We start from the raw sequence: 23,159 nt of genomic DNA, 5'->3' as shown, positions 1-23,159 counted from the left end.
CCCCCCCCCCCCCAAAAAAAAAAAAAAATATTCCAGGACTGAGGTTTTTAACAATTACTTACACTGTGGAACACTAAGTCTCACCTACTATAGCAGACAAAACAATAAAAAACGAATGTCATTGGAACTGGTAAAAATTCAGCTAGGAGTATCTTGAACTAATATTGGTAGAAGGGGTCAAATCCATGTAATAGTTTGCATTTTATTTTGGTCTGCTGCACAGAAGGACAAGTTTTGATGGAACACAGAAGAGCAAAATCTAAAAATACACACTGAACTAGGACCTGAAGTCCATCCTTAGTCTACACCAGACTCTAACCTGTATCATTCTGGAAAACACGGCAAGACTGGGCTTCCAGTTAGCCGGATTTCACATGTTCAAATTGCGCAATACAGCACTTTATCTTCAAAGTGACAGACAACCAAAGTTTATGAAAAAATACTTCTATTTTTCATCGAAAGCTCATTACACAACAGTCTTTCCTAGTTCTCAATTTATATCTCTACAAAGAACTAGAAGAAAACATTGTAAAGTGTGACTTGCAAGTTTCAAAAACTAACTATGAAATATTAACAAGAAATTTAAAAGTGAAAATAAAGTTTTTAAACTAAAAGATTTTCTGAAACTGATAAGAAACCTCTGGTTTTATTACATCACCATAAAACGGTATATCATGACTGCTAAGATTAGTACTTAAACAACTGTTTTGTCTGTTGTATGACTATCAACACATAATTTCAACATATTAACTTTTCCACATCATAATGTTCAAGAATTTTTTTCTTTTTTAACTAAAGCTTGTATTTGGGTTAGGCTTTAGGTAATCCCACTGTTACTAGGAAAAGTACCACTGTCACATATAATCACTCACGTATATGTATTTGCGAAGAAACGTTCCTCTAATAATTGTTGTATTACCTGAATTGCTTTTCCATCTGTTAGCATTGCTAATATTTCCATTTTACAGTTTTTCAACTTTTGCTGTAGTCCAAGTTTAAAATATTTTGTTGTAATATATATTTTTTTCCTGAAGAGAAGTTAACAGCTTTAACTCATGTATGTGTCTTACACATTTTTTTTTAAACTGTCTTAAACTCAACGTCTACTAAACTATTCTTTAAACATTTTTTACTTATTGTAAAACAGATATATAGGCAAGTGCCTGTGCTAAAATGGTTAAGTGAAAAGGTAGATATATAAATATATTAAAATAATATACACAAAAAGATATAGTCATGCACTAAACATACAGCAATCAGCAAAATGGGGGGCAGGGGTGACAGGACGGGGGGACTGGCAACAAGTATTCTGAATGTTATGTAAATGCCCCAAAAAGTTTTCAGCAGTAGGGCAAGCAACCATGACAAAACCTGTTTATTACTTACTGGTAGAAGCATACCTTTCACAATGAAAGCTGAACTGGTAACATTCACAAAAAAATGAAGTTCACTTTAAAGTAAACTAATTTACCCCCAAACATTTAACACTGAATTTTAAGACGATGGAAGAAATTTACACATCAGTTATTAATGCTTTTCTTGAAAGCCAAGAGAACATGTACTATTTCTACTTCCAATTATCCAGCCAGCATCGCATAATGCTAATTTCAGTAATGCCAGTAATAAAGTGTGTGTGTCTCATACTAAACATACATGAACATCCAGAAGTGAATTTTTCAAAACATTTATGGAACAAATGAAATTTAGCTTTTAGAACAATTACTAAGAGTTTTTGGCACTGTATGAAACCTTGCTTCCAAACTTTAGTCTCTTATTTGCCATTATAAATGGAGCTTCTCAGCTGGAGACACATCATTAAACTACATTTGGGAAAAGAAAAACACGATGTTTAAAACATGGGAACACAACTTGTTCAGCGCCACAGAAAGGTGAATTCAACTCCTGTTATAACAACAACTTCATTCTCTAACAAACTGTATCAGCATATTTAATGTCCATAAAGGTTAAAAGGTAAGTCAAGAAGAGGTAAGTCAAGAAAAGGTAAGTCTAGAAGAGTAACACTGTCTTGCAGTAGAAATGGAGTCTATAGAGATCAACAAGCAATTCAGAAGATCCTTCCCTATACAGCAGAAAAAAGACAAAGCTGCAGAAAACTTGGGGGGAAAGAGGATGGATTAGGGAGGAACCTCACAAGCCAACTAATAACTACTGTTGAGGAACTGCTATTAAACTGTAAGCTTACTGGCAAGTAGTTATTTCATCAGGTAGTTTGGCCTTCACCAGACTTGAAAAGCCTGATCCAATTCAAACTTCTTGCCACTAAAGCTTTAACAAATACAAAGATGCACTGAAGAGCATAATGCTACAATATCTATGTTGGGGCAAAACAAAAAAATCACCATGAGAACAGCATGACTAAAACACGGTATTAGTATTAGTTCATTTACTTATCAAGTTACAGCCTTAAACATATAGTTTAAAAAAAATAATTAAAAAAACCCAAAACCAGAAATGTAACCTTGAATGTTTGTTATATTCAATTCAGACTACCAAAAAAAAAAAATCTGTTCTGTAACAGCCACTGCACTGATGTAAGCCCTCTTTGGCTCTCCACCAAGAAGAAAAATCCAGTTTCCATATGACATCAGTTGTCTATTTGTAAACAAAATCTCATCCCTACAAATGGCATTCAAAGCATTATTCTCCCATCTAAATAGGATACTGTAGTTTAAACATAACTGATACATAAGCTACATCCCTGTTGCACAGATTCCCTTCAACTTAGCATAAATCAAGTTGTTGAAATTGAATGCTTAAAGAGTTGACAAAGCCTATAAATGGCCATTATCTAAACAACCCGGGTCCCTGTCAGTTTAGTTAGGAACTCCTATTTTAAACACAGAAATAGAAACCTATATATAGAAGCAAGAGAATGAAGTGCAATGCATGTAATACATACTGTAAGTCCCTGGCATTCAGTTGTTCAAATTCTGAAGGCTCAATGCTCCCAAGTAGTTTTTGCGGAAAAAAATGATCTTAAAAGTTCAGCATAACTCCTAGCAAACAGTGAATAACTTCTTGCTGATAACTATTTTTTAAAGCACATTTTAGTAAGATTTCATCTCAAGTTATTTTTTTTTAATTTTAAGAAATACACAAATATGACCTAAAGTGTTTTAAGGCCAAAAATATATAGTTTACCTTGAAAATATAAGAAGCCTTTATTTTAGATGTGTACTTTCCCTTTACAATAGCTTTCTTGAGTATTTCACAATCTCCCAACATAAAAACATAACTGTGGCTATGGGCAAAGATTACAATAAAAAGTTGTTTTCACCTATAATTTCCTGGAAACAAGGGGAAGAAATGTTAAAAATTCATCACAAGATGCTGATTATAAATCCCTGTGTATCTGCAGTAGTGAAATAATTGATAAACATCCTTCCTGTAGGAGTCAATCTCTGTTTCACCACTGTCAGTATACACCAACAGCCAAATACAGGGCAGGGCGTGAGGGCGGGGGGGAAGGAAAGCCTAAGTATTTACTTGAAACATTTATTTAATCCTCCAATACAATCAGTGTATACATTAAAGACAAGAAGTTTCTAACAGTATTATGCATTGCTGTTGCTAACGTAGAAAAAAAAAGTACTACTTGTTTTACATTAGCTAAATATATGAAATTTAATGTTATCAACAAGAAGAACACAGGACACATCCATTCAGACAGGAAATACCAGACCAAGAGAAAGGCCAATGGAATTATGAAGATACCTAGTTTACAATTGTGGATTATGACCAGACAGAAAGATTAAATATTGCAGTAGCTACTGCATACAATCATCTCCATAAAAAAACCAAACAACCACACACACACCAAAACAAAAAAAAACCACGAAAAAACCAACTAGCTAAAATAACTGCAAACAACTACATATCAGGAGGGCATAGCAGAAACAGTTGTGGTTTCGTTTCTGAGCTTCTTTCCTTAAAGATTTTATATATATATATATTATATATATTATATATATATATATATATACATATATATATATACATACACACACACCTTGCCTGACAACACAGATAGAATGCAGTAAGACCACCTTTGGTCTGATCCATGACACTTTTCCACAAGTGTCAACAGGTTCCCAAAACAAAAACAGGACCTTTGTTTTAGTACAGGCATCTTCAGAAGTTCAAGCTAAAGGCAAGATCTGCAATTTAAAAGGTTTGAGAGGAAGAACAAAAAAGGAGATACTAAAAAATAAGATAAAAACATGAAGAATGTGAAGTTTTCTGAAGTCTCAATTTGTTAACTGTAAAATTAAAGGTTATATATAATTATGCTTATTTGGTTGGTGGGGTTTTTTGTTGTTGTTTTGGGGCCTGGTGGTGGGAGTATGTTCTGCAAGACTTTGTACTTCAAAGTACTTTATACCCCATTATCCTTGCCTCACCAGGGCACTACTACATTGTGGAAGTCTTACCACTTGAACTAAAGCATTAACCAATAGTAATAGGTGGATTTTTACCATGGACCTGGGCCATGTGCAAAGGAAAACCTTGACAAACCAATAATAAAACTCTCATACTATAAAGACTATTACCCATCAGGAATTTGAGCTAAGTAAGTAAACATGGTCATGAAGTTAAAAAAAAATTTAAAAAAATAACTGCACAGCTTTTAACTGGCACATCTGCACACAGGCTGCACCTGTTTCAAAGTACACGGACACTATGTTTTCTAAGCAACTATGCTAAGACCACTCACAATATGGTATAGTAGCTGTTCAATGTTGCACAGTCTAAGACTAAAACAAAAAGAATTACCATGGCATAGTGATGCAGACAAAAAATAACTAAATTATTAATAGTCATGTTTTGTTTCTCCCATCCTGAGGTCTTTTGAGGGGTTTGGCATTTTGGTGGGGGTTTTTTTGTTTGTTTGGTTTTTTTTACAGTTTCTTAACTTACAAAAAGATGTATTGTTCAGGCATTGAAAGCATTAAAATTTAGCTCATCCACATGCATATGACCATGCATATCTGTAGAAAAGTGTAAAGTATAGTTTATTGTTAAATTATTATACTTTCCAATCACATGTACTGTACTACTTAAAATTTTTCCAATTACTATTAATTGTAATCAATTTGCAAACTTCTGAAGTAAATCACCTATGTTTAGGCATCATTAATGTTAAGTAATAACCAATTTTACTTAATGTGCCATCAAAACCAGCACATCTATGTTTATTCCTCCAGTTAAACATAGCACTTGGAATTATTACTAGCGTCTATGCCTCCATGCTAAGTATTCTGTTAATACAACGAATACCAAAGTCACTGCTAACATTACCTGCTAATGAAGTAAAAACAAGATCAATATTAGTAGTATCATTTAAAGCTCCACCAGTTTGGTGAACTCAGTTGTAAAATTATTTTTGAACTGTTTTTACTGATTGAACTTAAACACACAAATGTGAACAACGAAACTGATGGCAGCTATAATAAAAAAAACTGCCAATTCTTCCACTTCAATCCCTTGTCTTTGACAAGCCAATCATGAAACTTCCATCAACATCTTCCACCTTTTATCTACATCCCTTAATTTTACTTTTTTTTGTGTGGATTTCAGCAATACAGTTGGCACAAGCATCTTCATACATATAACTGTTCCTAAAACTCCATCTGAAAAGAAAAAAGCCTCCTCACAAGAAGTTCAGCATAAAAGTAACCCATCACAGAGGAAACACCTTCTCTATTCTTAAAAAGACTTTTTTCTTAGATTTAAAAGCTGTAGAAGAAGCAACTGCCATTATATATTTACTGAACATACAGCACTGAGAGGTGAAAAAAGTTATTTATGTACAATCATTTACAATATGCATAACAAATGTCTTTAAAAATATCCAGAGTCAAAAATATTCTTAAAGTATCCTGGCTTCAGCTCTGGTTTCTCTGAATCCTGCTACCAAACCGTATTTTAGTTTACCCATCCTGTCATTCTAGTCATTGTCTGCTGTGCACCAACACAAAAAAAAAATGAATTCATAGATCTTTAAGAGAAGGATATGCTCTCCAAAGAGACTGGAACCAAGCAAGATTATGATAGAAAATAATAAGAGATTTGACAGTACTTTCAGAAAAGCTGAAGGAATACACTAGTAGCAGTTCAAGCAGTAGCAGCAGATCTGTGGTTCTGACAATACAACTTCAACATATCAATGTCAGCTGCTGCTAAAAAGCTCTGAAACTTAAAACATCTGACATCAGAAAGAGAACTTCTTGGAAAAGCTTAGTTATTTGCTGTAACCTTACAAGCTGTCCTCCCTTGCAACAAATTCTGATCTAGTAGATAGGATTTTTCCCTTCATGTTTACAGCATGATGTTCTGCCATACTGCTCAAACTAATTCAGAAAAAAAAATACTTCTTGTACTAATATAAATGCTTAACAGAAATGAAATTCCACAACAATAAGGACAGTAATCAAATTATGTCCAAAACAATAGATACAAGAGTTCAGAATTAAGCAGCAAAAGAACCTCATCCTCAGTTATCCAAGTCTACACTCCTTTTAAGGCTGTTCTTTTACAGAAGACACACAAAGGACTTAAGACAGTAACTTGACTTGTAATGAATGTTAACATAACATACTGTCAATCTCCTTTAATCTATAGTCTTGAAGATGGATACAGATGACAAAGCTGTTTAAAAAAATGCTCAAGGATAAGGCCTTGTGTTTTGAGCAATGTCTTTTGGACAACAGTCCAACATGCTAGCACTTTCCTTAATCCTGTATCATTTCTCAAATTATCAGTGGTTCAAATAGTCAGTAAGAATGCAAACCAAACATTTGTCCAACAATTTTGCAAGTTTCTTCCACAGTAGGGAGGGATTAGTATGTAAGACTCCCTATAGGGGGCAGAAAGCAGGCCTTTCTTTGAATAAGAAAGAGAATTAAGAGTATTCATAAAAGCTGTAAAGTACTACAGTATTCTAACTGAATGGCAGCTGAATACCAAAAAGACCTAATGGAACAGTTACCACAATAGAAGGGTAGGACTATAATTTTTAAAAACCTCATCTCCATTCTCAGCCCTAGAGGCACTGCCCCCAGTTCTACAAAAAACACCCACTTCTATGAAAAGGTGAGGTGGTTTTTTTTTTTGACTACTTGTGCAATTTGGTTTAGTTACTATTTCTATAGGGTACAGAAAAATTAACATTTCAGATCTGATTACTTCTTAGTCTACAATATGAAGTTGTAAACTGTGCAAGTCTGGAAAAAGCACTTCCAGACTCACAATAAACAAGACAGCCAAGGAAGGATATATTTAAAAATAACACTGAACTGTGGATTTAGCCTACTCTACAGGGGTGGTGGTGTATGCTATTTAACAGCATACAGGATTATTTTCTGTTGTATGCCAACAGAAGACAAATTTGAACACAATCCCAAGCAACTACTTAAAACCAAACGAAAACCCCAAACCAAACCCCCTTTCTACTGACATCTATAAATAATGGCCTGAATGATAATACTGGATTCATATTGGGTATTTTTTTTTTGTTTGGGATTATTTTTCCATTATATAGTTTCCTTTATATATTACACAATTAATATGAAAAGTTTTATAACAGGCAACTGATACTACAGGAAGTAGGCCACCTCTCAGACCACTCTTGTTTGTTGATGAAATCATTTCTGAGAAGTCATTTATGGTTCTGGAGGTCTTCCTTGTATAAAACAAAGAATCAATTCATTTGAAAACTCTCTCTCAAATTCTTATTATTTGTTCAAAACACACAAACAACAAAAAAACAAAACACCACCACAAAAATGCAAAGGCTAAATCAACTTAAAAAGGGGGGAACCAAAAATAAGGTGGGGAAGAGAACCTATATTTGTAAAATACATCAGACTCCCAAGTACACATAATGGAATAGAAGCACTTTAAGAAGTTCAGTGCTTCAGTTCATTTTAAGAACTTTTCAAGAAAAGAATTTCTATTTAAAGTTTGAGACTTCTTAGACAAGCTTCTGTAATTTTTTCTTCTGAAAACTCAAAATTATAATAATTCTTATATTAATTTTTTGCCCTTCAGCTTTTTTTTTTTCCTTTGATAAATTAACTTGCATTTAATTTCCCTGAACTAAGGGAAAAGCTTCTCTGAAAACTCATGGAAAATGAGTAACACTCACGACTTTGTCCTGGTTAACGGTGATCTCACTCCCCCTACCACCGCCCGAATCCAGACTCTCACATACACAACCCAAACTCCATTTCATTCTAGTTTCTCATTTAAGTAAAGCAAACTGCTGAAGCACTAATATCCAGGACTGCAGAGGACATCAAGAAGATGAAAACAAGAAGAGGGACCTCTTTCAGAACAAAAAGGAATTAAGAAAAGCAGGGGAGATAAACAAATGTTCTAGGGTTCTAAAATGGTTATGAATACGCTACATGGCATTTTTCGTCTGTTCCGAAGTAGTAACATCTCTTCACCTTTGGTTATAGAACTTCCAATGGAAGTGGTTCTCCTCAGTTCTGCTGCCACTCCTCCACTTCACATTGCACTGAATCTAGCAATTGTACAGCCACATGACTGATCAGTAAAGTGCTCTAAGGAAAACAACACTTTTTGGCAGTACAGTATAATGCTGCATTAGCTCATCCTGCAATTGTATGAACACTCCAGCAAAGAGAGTGGAGCAGAAACATTCGGAGTTGGGATTTTTCTTCTGCTTGTGCTAAGGATGTAGGATGAGAATGTGCAGAACTACCCATTCTGGCAACAGCTGCCACCACAGCACCCAAAGCGTAACATGAAACTGCACTGTGAATCCCAGACTTTTGCTACTAGATTAAGAGGAATGAGCCTGCTACTAACACTAGTGACTATACGGCTCAGCACAAATAAAGAAAAATTGATCAGGCATATTAAAGCAGTGAACCAGGCAACTATTTGGAAAGCCCAGCAACACTGATGCCATGAACCAATTCCTCCACATCTCTAAGGGAAGGAAGAAAAAAACAGAACACATACATAAGGAAAAAGAAAAAAAAAAATAAAATCAAGACCTCTGAAGTGAGCCTTCCAAGGGAACTCAATGCACGTTTAACATACAGAAGCGTTAACTGCAATAGAAGGCATTTTAGTATGTGCCAATTCATGAAAAGCTTTTCCATCTAGTATCACAGAAATTTGACTGAAGAAAACCACACTCACTTTACACTGACATTCTACTGCTGCAATCTCAGACTGAAGTAGCAAAGTGAAGTTTCCTGCTGTAGCAGTCTAAACCAGAACAGAGCAAAACTCTGTTTTCCTGAATCCACACTGTATTATGAAACTGGCACAGTGTTCATCCCTGTAATGCCCAGACTCACAGATGTCTGTGTGTGAAAAAGCTGATGTCATAGAGGAGTTGTTAAGCTATTTACCTTTGCTTGGTAGTTGTGATTCCTTACTTTGAAGGCATCTGTACAAGACAAGTGTAATTTTTCATCCCATTACCCAACAACAATTTACTGTACAGACATCTGAAAGTTGCCTCTTGTTATAAGGGATTATTCTTCTCAGGTACCCGAGGTTTGTGAGCATATACAAGGTCACTACAGTCTAATGCATGCCAACAGTTTATCCCTCTATAGCACAACAGATTCTTGTTTCAGTGTTCTCCCCTTGTAAACAGGAAATGAGTCCAAGTATAAATGATAGATTTCTCCTTTGAAAGGGCGTCACTTACCAGTAACTACCATGCTGCTCATGTTAGAGTTCGGGCTATTGAGTACACTGCCTGAAAGAAGTTCGTCAGATCCTCTCTAAAAAGAAAGAGACAGTAAGAGAATTTTTTTTTCCTATATTTTGTGATTTTTAAAGATGATATTAAAAATGTCAGTTTGACAGGGAAAACCTTTAGAAGAACTTAAGCAAGCATAACCAAACCTATACAGATTTGGCAGACTTCTTCTTTTCAGATAAGTGCAACAACTTGAAATCTAAGTAAAGCAGTATATTTACATGGCAATCTTTGAAATGAGAGCAGCTTAAGCACAGTTGTTTCACCCACCACTGAAATGAAGCCACCTTCAGACACAATGAGAACTGCTGAACAGTAATTCTGTCCAGCATTTCAAATTAATGATTATGTATATTTAGTCTATTTCAAGAACATTTAAATTATTATTTTAATATTTTAATATACATATTAAATTATTATATCTAGCTGAAACTACAAGGGAAATCTATACAAATAGAAAACATGGAGTTTAGCTCAATTCTAACACCCCTATTTAAATTAAAAAAAAAAAAAATTGTCTTCGTAGGAAATGATCAATTTTCATTTTGGGGTCATCCATTTGTCCTGCAAAACACAATTTAGGGCAGGGAATTACATCTTCATTGCAATTCTTTAAAAATGACAAATATCAATTAAATGGTCTTTTTGAAAATTACTCGAAAGTGGGCTACAAAAGTCAGAGGAGGGTTTCTAGTGAAAACATACAACATAATCTTTTCCTCTCAAATTATTTGCAAGATGGGCATTTGACACAGTTGAAGAGGCTTTTGTTTCTTTTCATGCTTTCTTTTTTTTCTTTTACTCCTCAACCCCCTCCATCCTTAAAAAAACCTCATGTCTCAAAAAGCCCCCAAAATATTTAGGTGATCTTTCATTTTAAAAAATTTGAAAAAGGAATAAACCTGACAGCCTTTGAAGATTATCTTTCAATTCTTATTGGTTCTTTCCCCACTTCAAAAGTGTTTCCCCAGCACCCTTAACACTAATCCAGGTCACTGCTAAAATGAAAATGAAGAAAGAAAAAAGTTACTACCAATATTTAGAAAAATAAAAGTTTTTAATTATGTTGTGGACACTACAATAAAATCTCAGGAAAGGTTTGTCAATATGTTTTACAGGGCACCTGAACACTGCATACTAAATTATCCTGAGGGTATCACCTTTTTAGGCAGCATGGTTGCAAGATGCATAAAATCAAACCTTTACCATTTTATCATAATGCACTGTATGTGTGTCCATACACAGAACTGTATGTTAAAGTTTGTTTAATCCAGAGATCCAGAAGCTCTTGAAAATAATATGTATATGTATGCACAGAGAGCCATTAAAGTTTACTTAGTCTTCAACATCAACTCTGGAGAATCCTGATACAGTTTATTGAATACTCTAAGCTCTTGGGTACATCGCAGTCAACAAAGTTGTGCCTAGCAAATCAACAACACATTTGCTTTAAAACTGAGTAATGCCTAATACCAAGATTAGGTAGGACCATGAGAAGGACCCCATCTTGTCCTTCTCAATGTAGGGACAGATCTCTGATCAGATATAACTAAGGAAAAATTAAGCTGGACAAAACTGAGAAACAAGTTAGAGAAGTTATGGCAACTCTCCGCTATTCAAACTACATTGCTTTTTACTCTAAATATAATACACTAACCTAGGCACTCGGTATAATTTGAAACATAACCATCCCTTCTTTCTCTTAAATGTTCTATTTTTCTAACATAGTATTTACATGGCACAACACTGCAAAGTTCAAGATTACTAGCAGTATTAGCTCACTCAGTGACAACTGCAGTTATTTCTGCTCTGTTATACCCTTAGCCTTGCTTGGAAGCCCTGTAACCTGGACAGCTGTAACCTGGACAGCTCAGCTAAATAGGCAAGAAGTAGCATCAGAGACTGATTAGTCAAGCATATTAAGATAATTCAGTAGCGATTTTTTTCTTTCCTTAATATGCCAGGCATTAATTTGCAATGATGTAGCAGTTACTACATAAACAGCTGAAGTACCCCCAGTACCAAATGAGTGGTCTTCCCAAAACCTGCAGGAACTTTATAGTTCTGAAATATCTCAAATTTAAGCTGTCTTCAGCTTCAAAAAGTTATTTACATCAGTAACTGCTGACTAGCAGAACATAAGAGTGATTACATAAACTTCTGGTTCCTAGTAAATCAGGCTTTCAAAAAGTTGTTAATTTCTTAATCCACAGCAGAAAAATCCAAAAGGAGCACAAATTACTCAATAGAGTGGATATTCAGTAAATGTATTTGTGTGTCATGAACAGTTAAAAAGAGTTTTCTCTTCATTTTGAAACATATCATTTTGCATTTCATGAATACATTCAGAGTCAATCACAAGATTTTGCCATTACACTTGAAAAATTTTTAACAGTTTTGCTTCAGAAGAACAAGTAAATGTGAATTCCTTACATGGCATGTATCAAATTCTACATTTGTTTTATTGTCATAAATCAGTGTTCACAAGTGTAATTCACAGATGTACAAGTTTGTATGCAGAATGTTCTTTCAGTTCACCATGAAATCACAAACGTATAGCAAACCTCTACTAACTCACTCCCATACATATTTGCCAAGCTTTTGGTAAAAGACAAAACTATCTCTTACTGTGTGAGTAATCATCTTATTAGATATACATGGTTATTTTTCCTTATCAGTTCTTAAGCAGCCTAGGCACCTCTGCACTTCATTCAGTATGTAACTTTAAAACCACCTATGCAGCAAAAGACACAAGATGTACTTGGACACAGAGCGTTTAAACTACAAAATCAAAAGCAGTAGCTGTCTGGTAATTGTCAATTTACTTCAAAAGGGTTATCTTAAGATGACAGTTATCTAGTGAAGCGATTTAACATAAGCATTTCAAGCAAGCCAATGGTTACTCTTAGACTGGCACTACTATGTGACACAATCACCTCCTGAATTACAGCACAGACATAAATACTTATTTTACTTACATTTATTCAGCAGAGATAAGACTTTATTCAGTTTGTGGTTTGGGGTGCTTGGCTTTGGTTTTATGTGCATCTTCTTTTAGAGGATGCTAAGCCAAAAAGGACTGGCATCGTGCTCGAAGGGCAAAGCTCCTCATCACTCCACTATCTCACACATGAATTTAAAAATTATGACCCATTTCCCAAGCATCTTGAGCATTTGCTAGTCTTACTCTTAATCATGCCAGTTCTGCCAGTCAAATCATGCAAAGCAAAAAACCTTTAATTCAGGTGCATTTTAGCTAGTGTTTCAGAGACAAGGAAACTAAACTCAGATCTTTGAAGACCACTGCATATCAGATTCGATGAAGAGTGGAAGATTCAAGAGCAGTGTTCACTTAACTGTTTTCCTCACCCGTGCAAACTACTATGTTCTAAAGAATCAAAGCAAGTTTGAGGTTGTATAGCAAGACTGAAAAATCACAAACACATAGATCACAGAAATGTCCAACTCTAAGTTAAAATAACACATGAACAAAAACCACAATGATCTATTGCATCAGAGTGCAAAGGAAAGTTTCTATAATAGCAACATGGCAGAAACTAATTAAATATCCATGTTAGCATGAGGGAAAGAGATGATAAAGTATAAAATAAGTAGTGCAAACTCCTATTATACTATTATTAGGCCATCTTCTAACAGCTAGTCCTCAACAGCACAACTTTTAAATGCCATATTTCTATTCCCACCAATGTCGAGTACATTAAATCTATGCTAATTCTCCATAGAAGCGAAACCACTATTCAGATCAGATGTATCTAGAACATTTCTTCATTAAACCCACATCTACCAAAATACCATTACACAAAATAAACAAGAGAATCGCCAAACTAACTTCTTACAGTGAGTGAACCTTAAATGGGTTGTAGAATCAATACTGTCTTTTCAACGAAGCCCATGTTGTCATACCCTTGCACCCATTAAGGCATTTCCATCCATGGTGAGAAAACAGCTTATTAATGTATGGCTTCAACCAATGGAATTACATAAAACTGACATCTAGGATCACTTTCAGAAAGAGATGAAAGAATTTGAATACATATTTCAGATAAACTTAAAAATCATATATACAAAAATGATTTCATATTCTGTAAATCGATGATACCACTTTGATATTTAATTTCTGTAACTGAATACAGTTATTGTATGTACTTTGTCACTTCTACAATTTACAAAATCAATTATACATAGAGAAAGAAAAAGCCCCCAGGTTAGCAAATTAATCTCCTAGCTCCTTGCCCTAACAGTCATAGTTAACTAAAAATCCCTCCCTATACAAACTGGATTTCTATAGCAGGATTTCAGATTTTCCCTCCCGCATAACAGAAGTACTACAAAGCTTCATGCTACCACAGGTTATATTAAGTAGCTATGTAATTTCAGGAAGTCATTACAGTCATACTATCCTTCCAGGCAAATCAAAAATATGCTATTTACAAGTCTTTGCCAACTATTTTCCTCACATTCCAGACAGGGCTTCAAATATTTCAAACATTTCCCAGATTTTATTATATCCAAGGTAAAAAACAAAACAAAACAAAGAGTAACAACTTTGGCTTGTGAGTTATCAAAGAGGTTTAGTGAGTGTATTACAGAAGGCTTATTAGAAGCATGTGTAGATGCACTACAATACTACAAGAACACTAAACCAATACTACTAGGAACTAGTAGGACAAAACTGCACTTTGTTAAAAAGTCAACAGCATCACCTAAAACAATTTCTTAAAATACCACTAAAGAGTAGACTCAAAGATACGAAAAAAGCATTTTCTGATAAATCCTCTTATTTGTGGTATTCCAATTTGCTGATATTACAAACCTCTCAAGAACAGGATGCTTTTGCCATTCCCCCCCCCCCTTCCTTCTCACCCCTCCTCCTCCCCCAGACGAAAGAAAAAAAAGGAGAACTTTAGCTCCACTGAGCATTTACTACTGTCATTCTCAGCCTACAGGCATGAATTTCCCAAGGGGTATGACATGCCAGGAGACAGATCTCATGATTTAAAAAAAATCTAACAGCATTGTAAAACACTTCGTTTCTAACAACATCTGGGAACAATGTAAAGGAAAAAGCCAGAAACCTGATGGCATGAGCAAGGAATAAAAGCATATGAGAATTCCAGACATTTAACACTCCCCTCTAACAGATACACACTTGTAAACACACTGCCTCAGTATTCAACGTCTGAATTAACTTTGGGGACTGGATGCTGGAAACAACATGGCAACACACTTTAAACCCTCAAACGCAGCATTTATACACTTTGTTCAGCTTATATGTGATGGATCAGAATTTAATGAATGCTTCATTTTTAACAGGATACATTTTTAATTAGACAATGCATAAGTACACCCTCACATACTCTTTAGTGAAGAAATACTTGATCCGCCTTATGCTCTGACTATATGCACTACTATCAAAACACATTAATCCAATTACCTAATGAATAGACTGTTGTTACACCTCTCATACATACTGGATCAGAGGACTCATTTAGGACAGGACAAGCCAAGCCTAAATATATAATCCAAAAGCAATTCCATGCAGGTTCATACTTATTTTACAAACCATACAGTTTAAACTATAAGCTTGTTATCACTTCATCAAAACCTTACATACAAGGAATATGTCTACTTGGTTTTGATTTTTTTAAAAGACTATACTATTTAACTATACTAGCATGAAATCTTATCAAATAAGGCCATGAACTCCATGGGTGCTTAATAACTCACTGGTAACATCACTTGCTTCTAATTCAGTATGGAATTAACTGGATACAATATGACCACCTTTCAACATTCACTCTCTGTATTCTTTTTTCCCCACTTCAATTCTTCACACTGTCCTCAACCAACGATATATTATTTATATATCTTAACAACTAACTTCACCATTTTTACACTCATGGTTTTTTTAAGTAAGGAACGCTCTAGAGGAAAATTAAGTTTTTATTGTTTTTTCTTGCAACTATACACATAGTATATGCCATGTACCTTATTCATGACAGCACACAAAATTTACAGAAATGGAGGGAGAGTGATCAAAGGAATCTGAAAAGTCTTTAAGACTCAAAGGAAACAAGTCTCAAATCCGCTGAAAATCCTCCAGGTTCTCAAAATACTATGTGGAAAAAGAACCAAATTTCTCAAATCCTCTTCCATCTCAAGACCAAGATGGACTATTAATCCAGAAAGCCTAAGAGTAAAGAATCAAATCTCCACTTAAACCATGCCACCCAGCCTCACCCAGAAACCTTCTCACTTTCAACTGTAACAAAAGACTGCAGGCAAGAGTCTAGTCCAGTATCAGTTGATGCTTCAAACATCCAGGAGGAATTACACAAACAATATTTATTTCAGCATGTCAGACCTTCTATTCCACTTTTACCAGGAAAGCAAATGTTACTCTGAAGCAGCTGCACATAACTGGTAGTAAATCAAAACAGGTGAGAACAACTCACTAGAGCTACCACCTGGATGAGTTCTTAGCTTTCTGGTTAGAGAATCATGGCACCTAGATGTACAGATTTAGTCCTTCAGTAGCAGTTTCTACATCTCAAAATATGATCCACAAGAAGGGTATTTTCCGCTTGATTCTCTGCTATTTCAAAATATCAAATTAAAAGCACTAGTGCTATTTTGTCTGTAACTCAATACTCATGTTATGCATTCACAGAAAAACTGATTTTTATGAAAAGCTAAAACCAGCTGTAAGTACTTGCAGCTATAAAAAACACCCAACCCTCTAAATCAAACATCACAGTCCCATGAACAGCTTGTGAAACCACAACCTCATTCGAACCACCTACCACCAAAAACAACCAACAGTCCTACCCTCTCCCTAGCCCCAGCAACTTATTCCTATTCTCTCCTCCTCTACAAGCATTTATGCAGCCACACACGTTGGTACAAATCTGACTAAAAAGATGTAACTCACTGTTGTGTCATCTTCGCTTGATCCTGATTAAGTTCCCAAGAGAGGTTTGTGAAGCAGCTACCCAAACATTTGTTGCACAAGCATTACAGTAAGAGAGACAACTGGAATGCAGCTTAATTTGCTTGTGAAAACATGGCCCAAAGTTCCAAGAAATGGGAAAGGTATTTTCACGCTGGTATTGGCTCGTATTTTTCAGATGGTTCAGGCAATCACATATCTCTTTCTACAACCCCCTCAATTAAGATGCAAATATAGGTGTTCTGTTACAAATGAAAAATAAGTGATTTCCAATTAGTGAAAGACATCAAAACACATCAAATAGGTATACTAACCCTTCCTTACACTGATGCATACTTACTACAGAGCATAAACTAATTTTCAAACTTTTTCCTTTCTATTTTTACGTCTCCTTATTTTTTCACATATATTATGGTGGCAGAATGACACTAAGTGAAAAAACGCCACAAAGTTACAAAGAAAAAAGAATTGGAGTAGACTGTTCTGGGAATAAATATGAAAGTAATTTCAAACAGGGTCAATTTACAGAAGCTACTGTTAAAAAGAGAGCAGATGTCTTTCATTGTAAGAAGTTATTTTTTGTCACCAAGGACATGTTCCTCATGCCACTGCTGAAAAGACAAATCCAGATGCCAGTTCTGAACTTCTGAACATGGTCATGCTTCATTCTTTCTTCACTACTAGAATGTTCCACATATTTTTTGCTGTCTACTATTGCGATGACTAAGTGTTGAAGACAAAAGTGGATTTTGAAACATTATCCTAGCTAATACAAAATTAAAAGCTCCTCCAATTCAGAAACAACCCCTTTTTCTTGTATCACTGCCCTCAGCAGACTCTAATCTGCTAGCAATCTAGTAGTAATTATATTAGACACACAAGGATAGCTCAAAACTATCATTCTAATGTTGTAAATACAATAAAACAGATCATGAAATGGCATTTGTCTGTATGATTGAGTCAAAGTTTCTTATCCTACCACTCCCTTTTATTTAGGTATCCAGAATGACAACAGTGAAGGCAAAATAGATTTCAAAAAAAGATGATACTATAAGGAAAAAGCTATTTAAATACATTTTCTCATTTCTTAAGTTTAGTCTAAACTTATCTTCTCACAACTTGCTCGAATTTCTAACTTTTTTCTACACATTTTCATTATACAGTGTACAGTTCAAATAAAAAGTCACAATATATACACAATATTTGTTTTCACCACAAGGAGACTCTCAGTAGCAAAGGTTCTATAATTCTGTAAGAGAAGAGATTACCTCTTAGAAATTGAGTTTAAAAAAAATTGGACAATGCTTCAAAAGTACTTACAGACAATACTTCTTTATGGTCTCTTTCTTTCCTCCATCAGCTTATCTCTTCTGGTTTTATCTACTGCCCTTCCCCCATGTTAAATCTCAGCAACCATGGAAAAAGCAGAACTCTGTGACACACTGCTGTTTGGAAAACTACTAGAAAGTACTAGGACAGTGCTTCTTAGCATCTTCTACCCAACCCTAACACAACCAACTACACAGACACCAAGAATTTCCTCTTTTGTTAAGCACACTGCAAAGGCTGATGCCCTGACTTTTGAGGAAATAGGCTATTCCCACAACTTCAAACATTACAAAACTATGTTTACAGGAATATACAAGTTTCCCCCTCCCCAGGTACAACTGGGGCTGTCCACACTTGGCAGCAGCAGCTCAGTTTTTGGCCAGTGTAGCCCAAAGTAGTGTCAACGTCACAAATTCCCAAATGCTAGGTACTAAATATTGCATCCATGAAGGGATTACTGCTTTTCTTCTGTAAGGTAGAAATATACCTCAGCCATTCTAAAATGTGCAATGCACGTACACAAGATGAGTCACTCAATTGTTCAGGCCCCATTTACCGCACAGCTACACATGCCATCCAAGAGAATGATGCATTGGACTGAAGTGGCACACCCTGAAATACAGTAGAACTATCATCTTCAATATACACCTAAGTTACTCTCTGCACCTAATGTAAATTCTTTACATCACTTTTTATGCCCCTCCAAAGAGTCTTTTAATTACTCTCAAGAAAAAATACATTATATACTTCATACATTTAGTTCAAGTTGAAAAAGGCTCTATTACTCCAAGTGCCAAATCAGTTTACTTATCCAGATTAAAGCACCATGACTGTAAAGAGAACACGACAGCAAATCATAGTAGTTATTGATTCTGATAGTCAAACCCATATAGAGTGAGCAATGAGAAGTCTGAGGCTAGAAGCTAAAACTAGCAGGCCATTTCATTTTTAGTGACTAAGGACCTCATATAATAAACAGAGCAACTGCTTACCTGTTTAAAATAAAAAAGCAAACATTTTATATAATATGGCAATTTTTAAAACTATGCATGAAGAAATCCATAAATCTAGAATGCGTAGAATTTCTTCAAGAAACACAAAATTTTAAAACCATCTATGAACTATGTAATATACTATCATTACTGGAATCCCTAGTTTTGTACTAGTCAAAAATACTTTACACTAACTGCTTATATAGCAAGTTCATAAAATAACATCAGAGACAGCTCTAAACTCATTCTTTTTGCACTATTTTGTAAATTATAACATAAGGGGTGAACTGTGTGCAGAGTGACATTTCCCTGCCTCCACAAATTCTAGGTAAGCAAAACGAGACATACAGACCAAATCAAATATGAACTATTTCATATGTACTTAGAAGATGATTAGGTTTGTACATGTTCTAACGCTTTCAGAAAATAAAACACACTGCTCCCTGACAGATTTTAACTGGGAAACATGTTCCCACTTCGGATGTCAAGTTGCACAAATCCCCACATTTACTCTATGTAAGCCAAGTTTTCAAATAGTATTTGTCATTTTTTTCCACCTCGATTCTGAGTTTTAGGTTTTCCTCAGCTTTAATTTCTGTCAACTTAACGCAAAATCAAGATTGGACATTCGACGGTTTGACGAACAAAAATGTTTTAAATCAAATGAAAGTGTACAGAACAAGTGGCAATAGCTTCAAGTTCAGCAGCCTCATTAGCAGGTTACTCAAGACTATAAAACTGTTAATAAAACATTGTAAACAAGTATTTCTTTTACTTTATACTTGCCTTGCCCACATGCAGTCCTCAAAGCTCAAAAGCTACTTTTTAATTCAAAGACAACTCCCAAACTACAGTAGTTAACGTGTTCTATTACTATTTTACAAATGAGTTTAAAAACGTAACATGTTCACTTTTCTGTTGAAGAGAAAAGACAGCCAGACAATAATTAATAAAATTTTCAAATTTGTATCAACATGACTGATTATAAAATAAAGCAAGTTTTCCAAACAGATAGGTCATATATCACAATCCCTTTCTCCAGCTGTAATTCAATATATCACAAACATGCTGTATAACCTATCAGCATATATATACACAGTAGGTGAAAAATCTCAAGAAAGCATCAGGTCAAACAAATATCCTGGAGAAGTAGATTTCACACAGGTAAATCACTGCCCACTTCCAACAGCTATCCAGTCACAATAAAAGCAGTGTCAAAAGAGCATTAAGACTGCTGATGCAACTCCTTGGACACAAAACTTGCTCCCTATACATTCCCAAAGCACCCCAAAGTAAAGATAACAGCCAAGGAAAAGCCAAATGCATGTTGCCAGTTGTTTATATACCAGCTATCGGTAAAGCATTCATCAACGTTAAAACATGTGCTCATCAAGAGCAATGAATGGCCACTGGAGAACAGAAAAGGACAAGTGTTTCACACGGCTTTCCACAAAACATAAGCTAGCATTAGATTGCTACCCAAACTGCATATTCAATTAGTGAGAAATTCCATTTTCCATTCTTATTAGTATCTTGAGATAATTACAGAGGTTCCAGAATACAATCCAGTTTACTCCTCTCATATTTAACAACTTTCTTCAGAAAACCATCATACTTTTTCATTCCACTAATTCCACGCACAAATGGATTTCTTCTTTTTAAAATCCAGTTAAGTTCCTTTTTACAAGGCAAAGAGCACACTTTTGACACTTTTGTGCCTTTCCTTGTGTTTATTTTAATCACTACCTCTGATAACACCTGTCTTGCCTTCTTTCTTAAATTATATTCATAACTTCTACAGTAAACAAAAAGCAGTTATGCCATCTAAAGTGTATTTCACTGTGTGTGTAGCACCTGAAAATATGGTAAAAAAAAAAAAAAAAAAAATCACACTACAAGCTTACAACATTTCATGAATTCTCAAATTATCGTAAGATTTTAAGTCACAGTTAAGAATGAAAGAATACTGAATCCATTTACCTCTCCTGAAGTGAGAATGTCAGAATTTACAGTTTCAGCAATACACGGTCTACCTGAAATTGCTCCCTCACTAGACATGATTGAGAGCAATTTATAAATTGTTTTGCCCCAAAGCTATTCACATGGGACAGTTACTTCTTGAAAGACTTGATCTTCCTTAGGTATTCCTTCAAATTATTAACTATATTCCTAAAATTTTAATCAGTTAACACTTTGTCCTCCCAGGAAACAGCGATACAAACATGCCAGTTTGTATTTCTGATTGGGATTAGCTCCCACAGAAATACTTTAGTTAACTACACTTTCCTCTTGATTCAGAGAGTGATTTGAAGCTTGTCTCCAATACTGCACAAACATGTGGAGCCAGATGGGTCCAGAATCTGTTTAAGTGACTTCTTACAGCTCCTCCTAGAAGCAAGGTTGCTCAGAAACATAATACAGGTACATCTGACCAAAGAGCTGTTGTATCTACAGACTAGCTGTATTACCTAAGAACTAGTCAACATCCAGCAAGACCAATACTGAATCTGAGCCAAAGAGCTCTACTCGACAAAACCTGTCTTACCATGCAGTTAATCTGTGAAAAGGCAGCTGCATGGTACAGCTATAAAGTCCCTGGACAAATGTGGAGACTTAACTGTATGCACTAGAAAACTTGTTTCTATCACTAAAACAGGATTGCTTGCATGCATTCATTAACATAAAATTCCATTGTCCCATATATCTTTGTATTCTCATTTCTCAGTCTGCTTCTATGAAGTACTGATATAATTCCTGCACCAGATTTGAATATAAAAGTGAAATAAACAGTAAATTAACAACAACGTGGACACTCTTTCCTTGATTTAACAAATATGATAAATTCATAACTGAACTTGAGAAATAAAAAGTAAAGCAAAGCACATGTCCACTTCTCTGTCTACATAACAAATTCTACCCCAATATTTTTGTGTCCTATTACAGTCACTTCTTTATTAACTTCAGTGGTAACTGTTTTGAAAAAAAAAGAATGGGGAGTGGGGAAGAAGAAAACATGTCTTTCACAGTCACCATGCAACAATGAGAAAGTGGTGTTTTGAAAAAAAAATCTGCAAAATTAAGCTTTAAAATAAGAAGCTGATACCATTACATTAATCTAGAACCACTGTTCACAGTTCAGTGCCTAGAAAAGTCTTTTGTGTAAAGGTTTTAATTTACCTCTAGGGATTTTTGGTTAATAAAGCATGTACTGCTGACTAAATATCAGCTGACAATGACTAGTTAAAATCTTACAGCTTGCAATTACTGATGTTCAAAGTAATTCATTCTGTATCAACAATTTGCCCCCTTATTTGCTAAGTGTACATCCTACCTTCACACCAACTGCAACATCAGTGACAATGCTGTAAAAATAGAAAAAACAAGAATACAAGTCAATTTATCTTCATAAAACCAACATTTCAATGTATTGCAATGCCAACATAATAAGGAATCAAAATAACCAAAAACTTCTCCAATCAAGAAACTATGTTCAAAGAACATAGCAGAACTGAGGAGAAGTACAGAAGAAACCTACAAAAGCCACTGAGCTCCCCCAGCTTATAGGCTTCTCCAAGAGAGTCCAAAGTTTCAACTAAACATTACTCTAAAGCAGCATTGCCAGGAAATGTATTTAGGAAACTTGGATTTCTGGACTACATGAGATCATAGGGTGAAAATAAAATAATTAAAAAGTGAGTAAGAACTTTTCTTATACATCCCTACTAACTAGACATCTAGTTCAGCAACATAGCTTACCCTACAGACCTTCTTACAGCAGATTTTTTTTTTTTTTAATTAGCTTGAAAAAAAGAACGCACTGGCAGGTGCACCTATTTGAATTTAATGACATTTGATCGGATACACCTATACAAAACTCCGTAACAGTTATGTCAAGGTACATCTTTTTCTTAGAGGTTATGACATCATAATTTACAGTGTGTGACACAACCCCAAAAGAAACACAAGTCCATACCAAAAAAACCCCAAAAGGCAAAACATGAATATGTGAAAGCATTCCGCAATAGGCATTATTGACAAGACTTCTCGAAGAGGATGTGGAACGCGCAACATTATAAACTCCACTAACCATAAAAAGCCT

At 35.0% G+C, this 23,159-nt stretch overlaps 1 protein-coding gene across 8 annotated transcripts in view; it reads right to left on the bottom strand.

Moving 5' to 3' along the window:
* The window catches only part of PTBP2 (polypyrimidine tract binding protein 2), a 50,385-nt gene extending 27,955 nt beyond the window's left edge, over window positions 1-22,430 (bottom strand). For 7 of the 8 annotated variants that reach the window (XM_026854097.1, XM_026854098.1, XM_026854099.1 and 4 more), the window contains exons 1-2: window positions 22,392-22,430; window positions 9,716-9,791 (exon numbers count right to left, since the gene is read on the bottom strand). In XM_026854097.1, coding sequence (XP_026709898.1) covers window positions 9,716-9,737 — 22 coding nt within the window. In that variant the 5' untranslated portion in view covers window positions 9,738-9,791; window positions 22,392-22,430. The remainder of the gene's footprint in view (window positions 1-9,715; window positions 9,792-22,391) is intronic. The other variant, XM_026854105.1, reaches the window with a different exon arrangement.
* Window positions 22,431-23,159: the final 729 nt, after the last annotated feature.

This window comes from Athene cunicularia (genome assembly GCF_003259725.1).
Source record: "Athene cunicularia isolate RWA chromosome 8 unlocalized genomic scaffold, athCun1 chr8_part1, whole genome shotgun sequence".
Classification (NCBI taxonomy): Eukaryota; Metazoa; Chordata; class Aves; order Strigiformes; family Strigidae; genus Athene; species Athene cunicularia.
The sequence above is the reverse complement of the archived record's forward strand: the minus strand, read 5'-3'. Positions and strand labels throughout refer to the sequence as shown.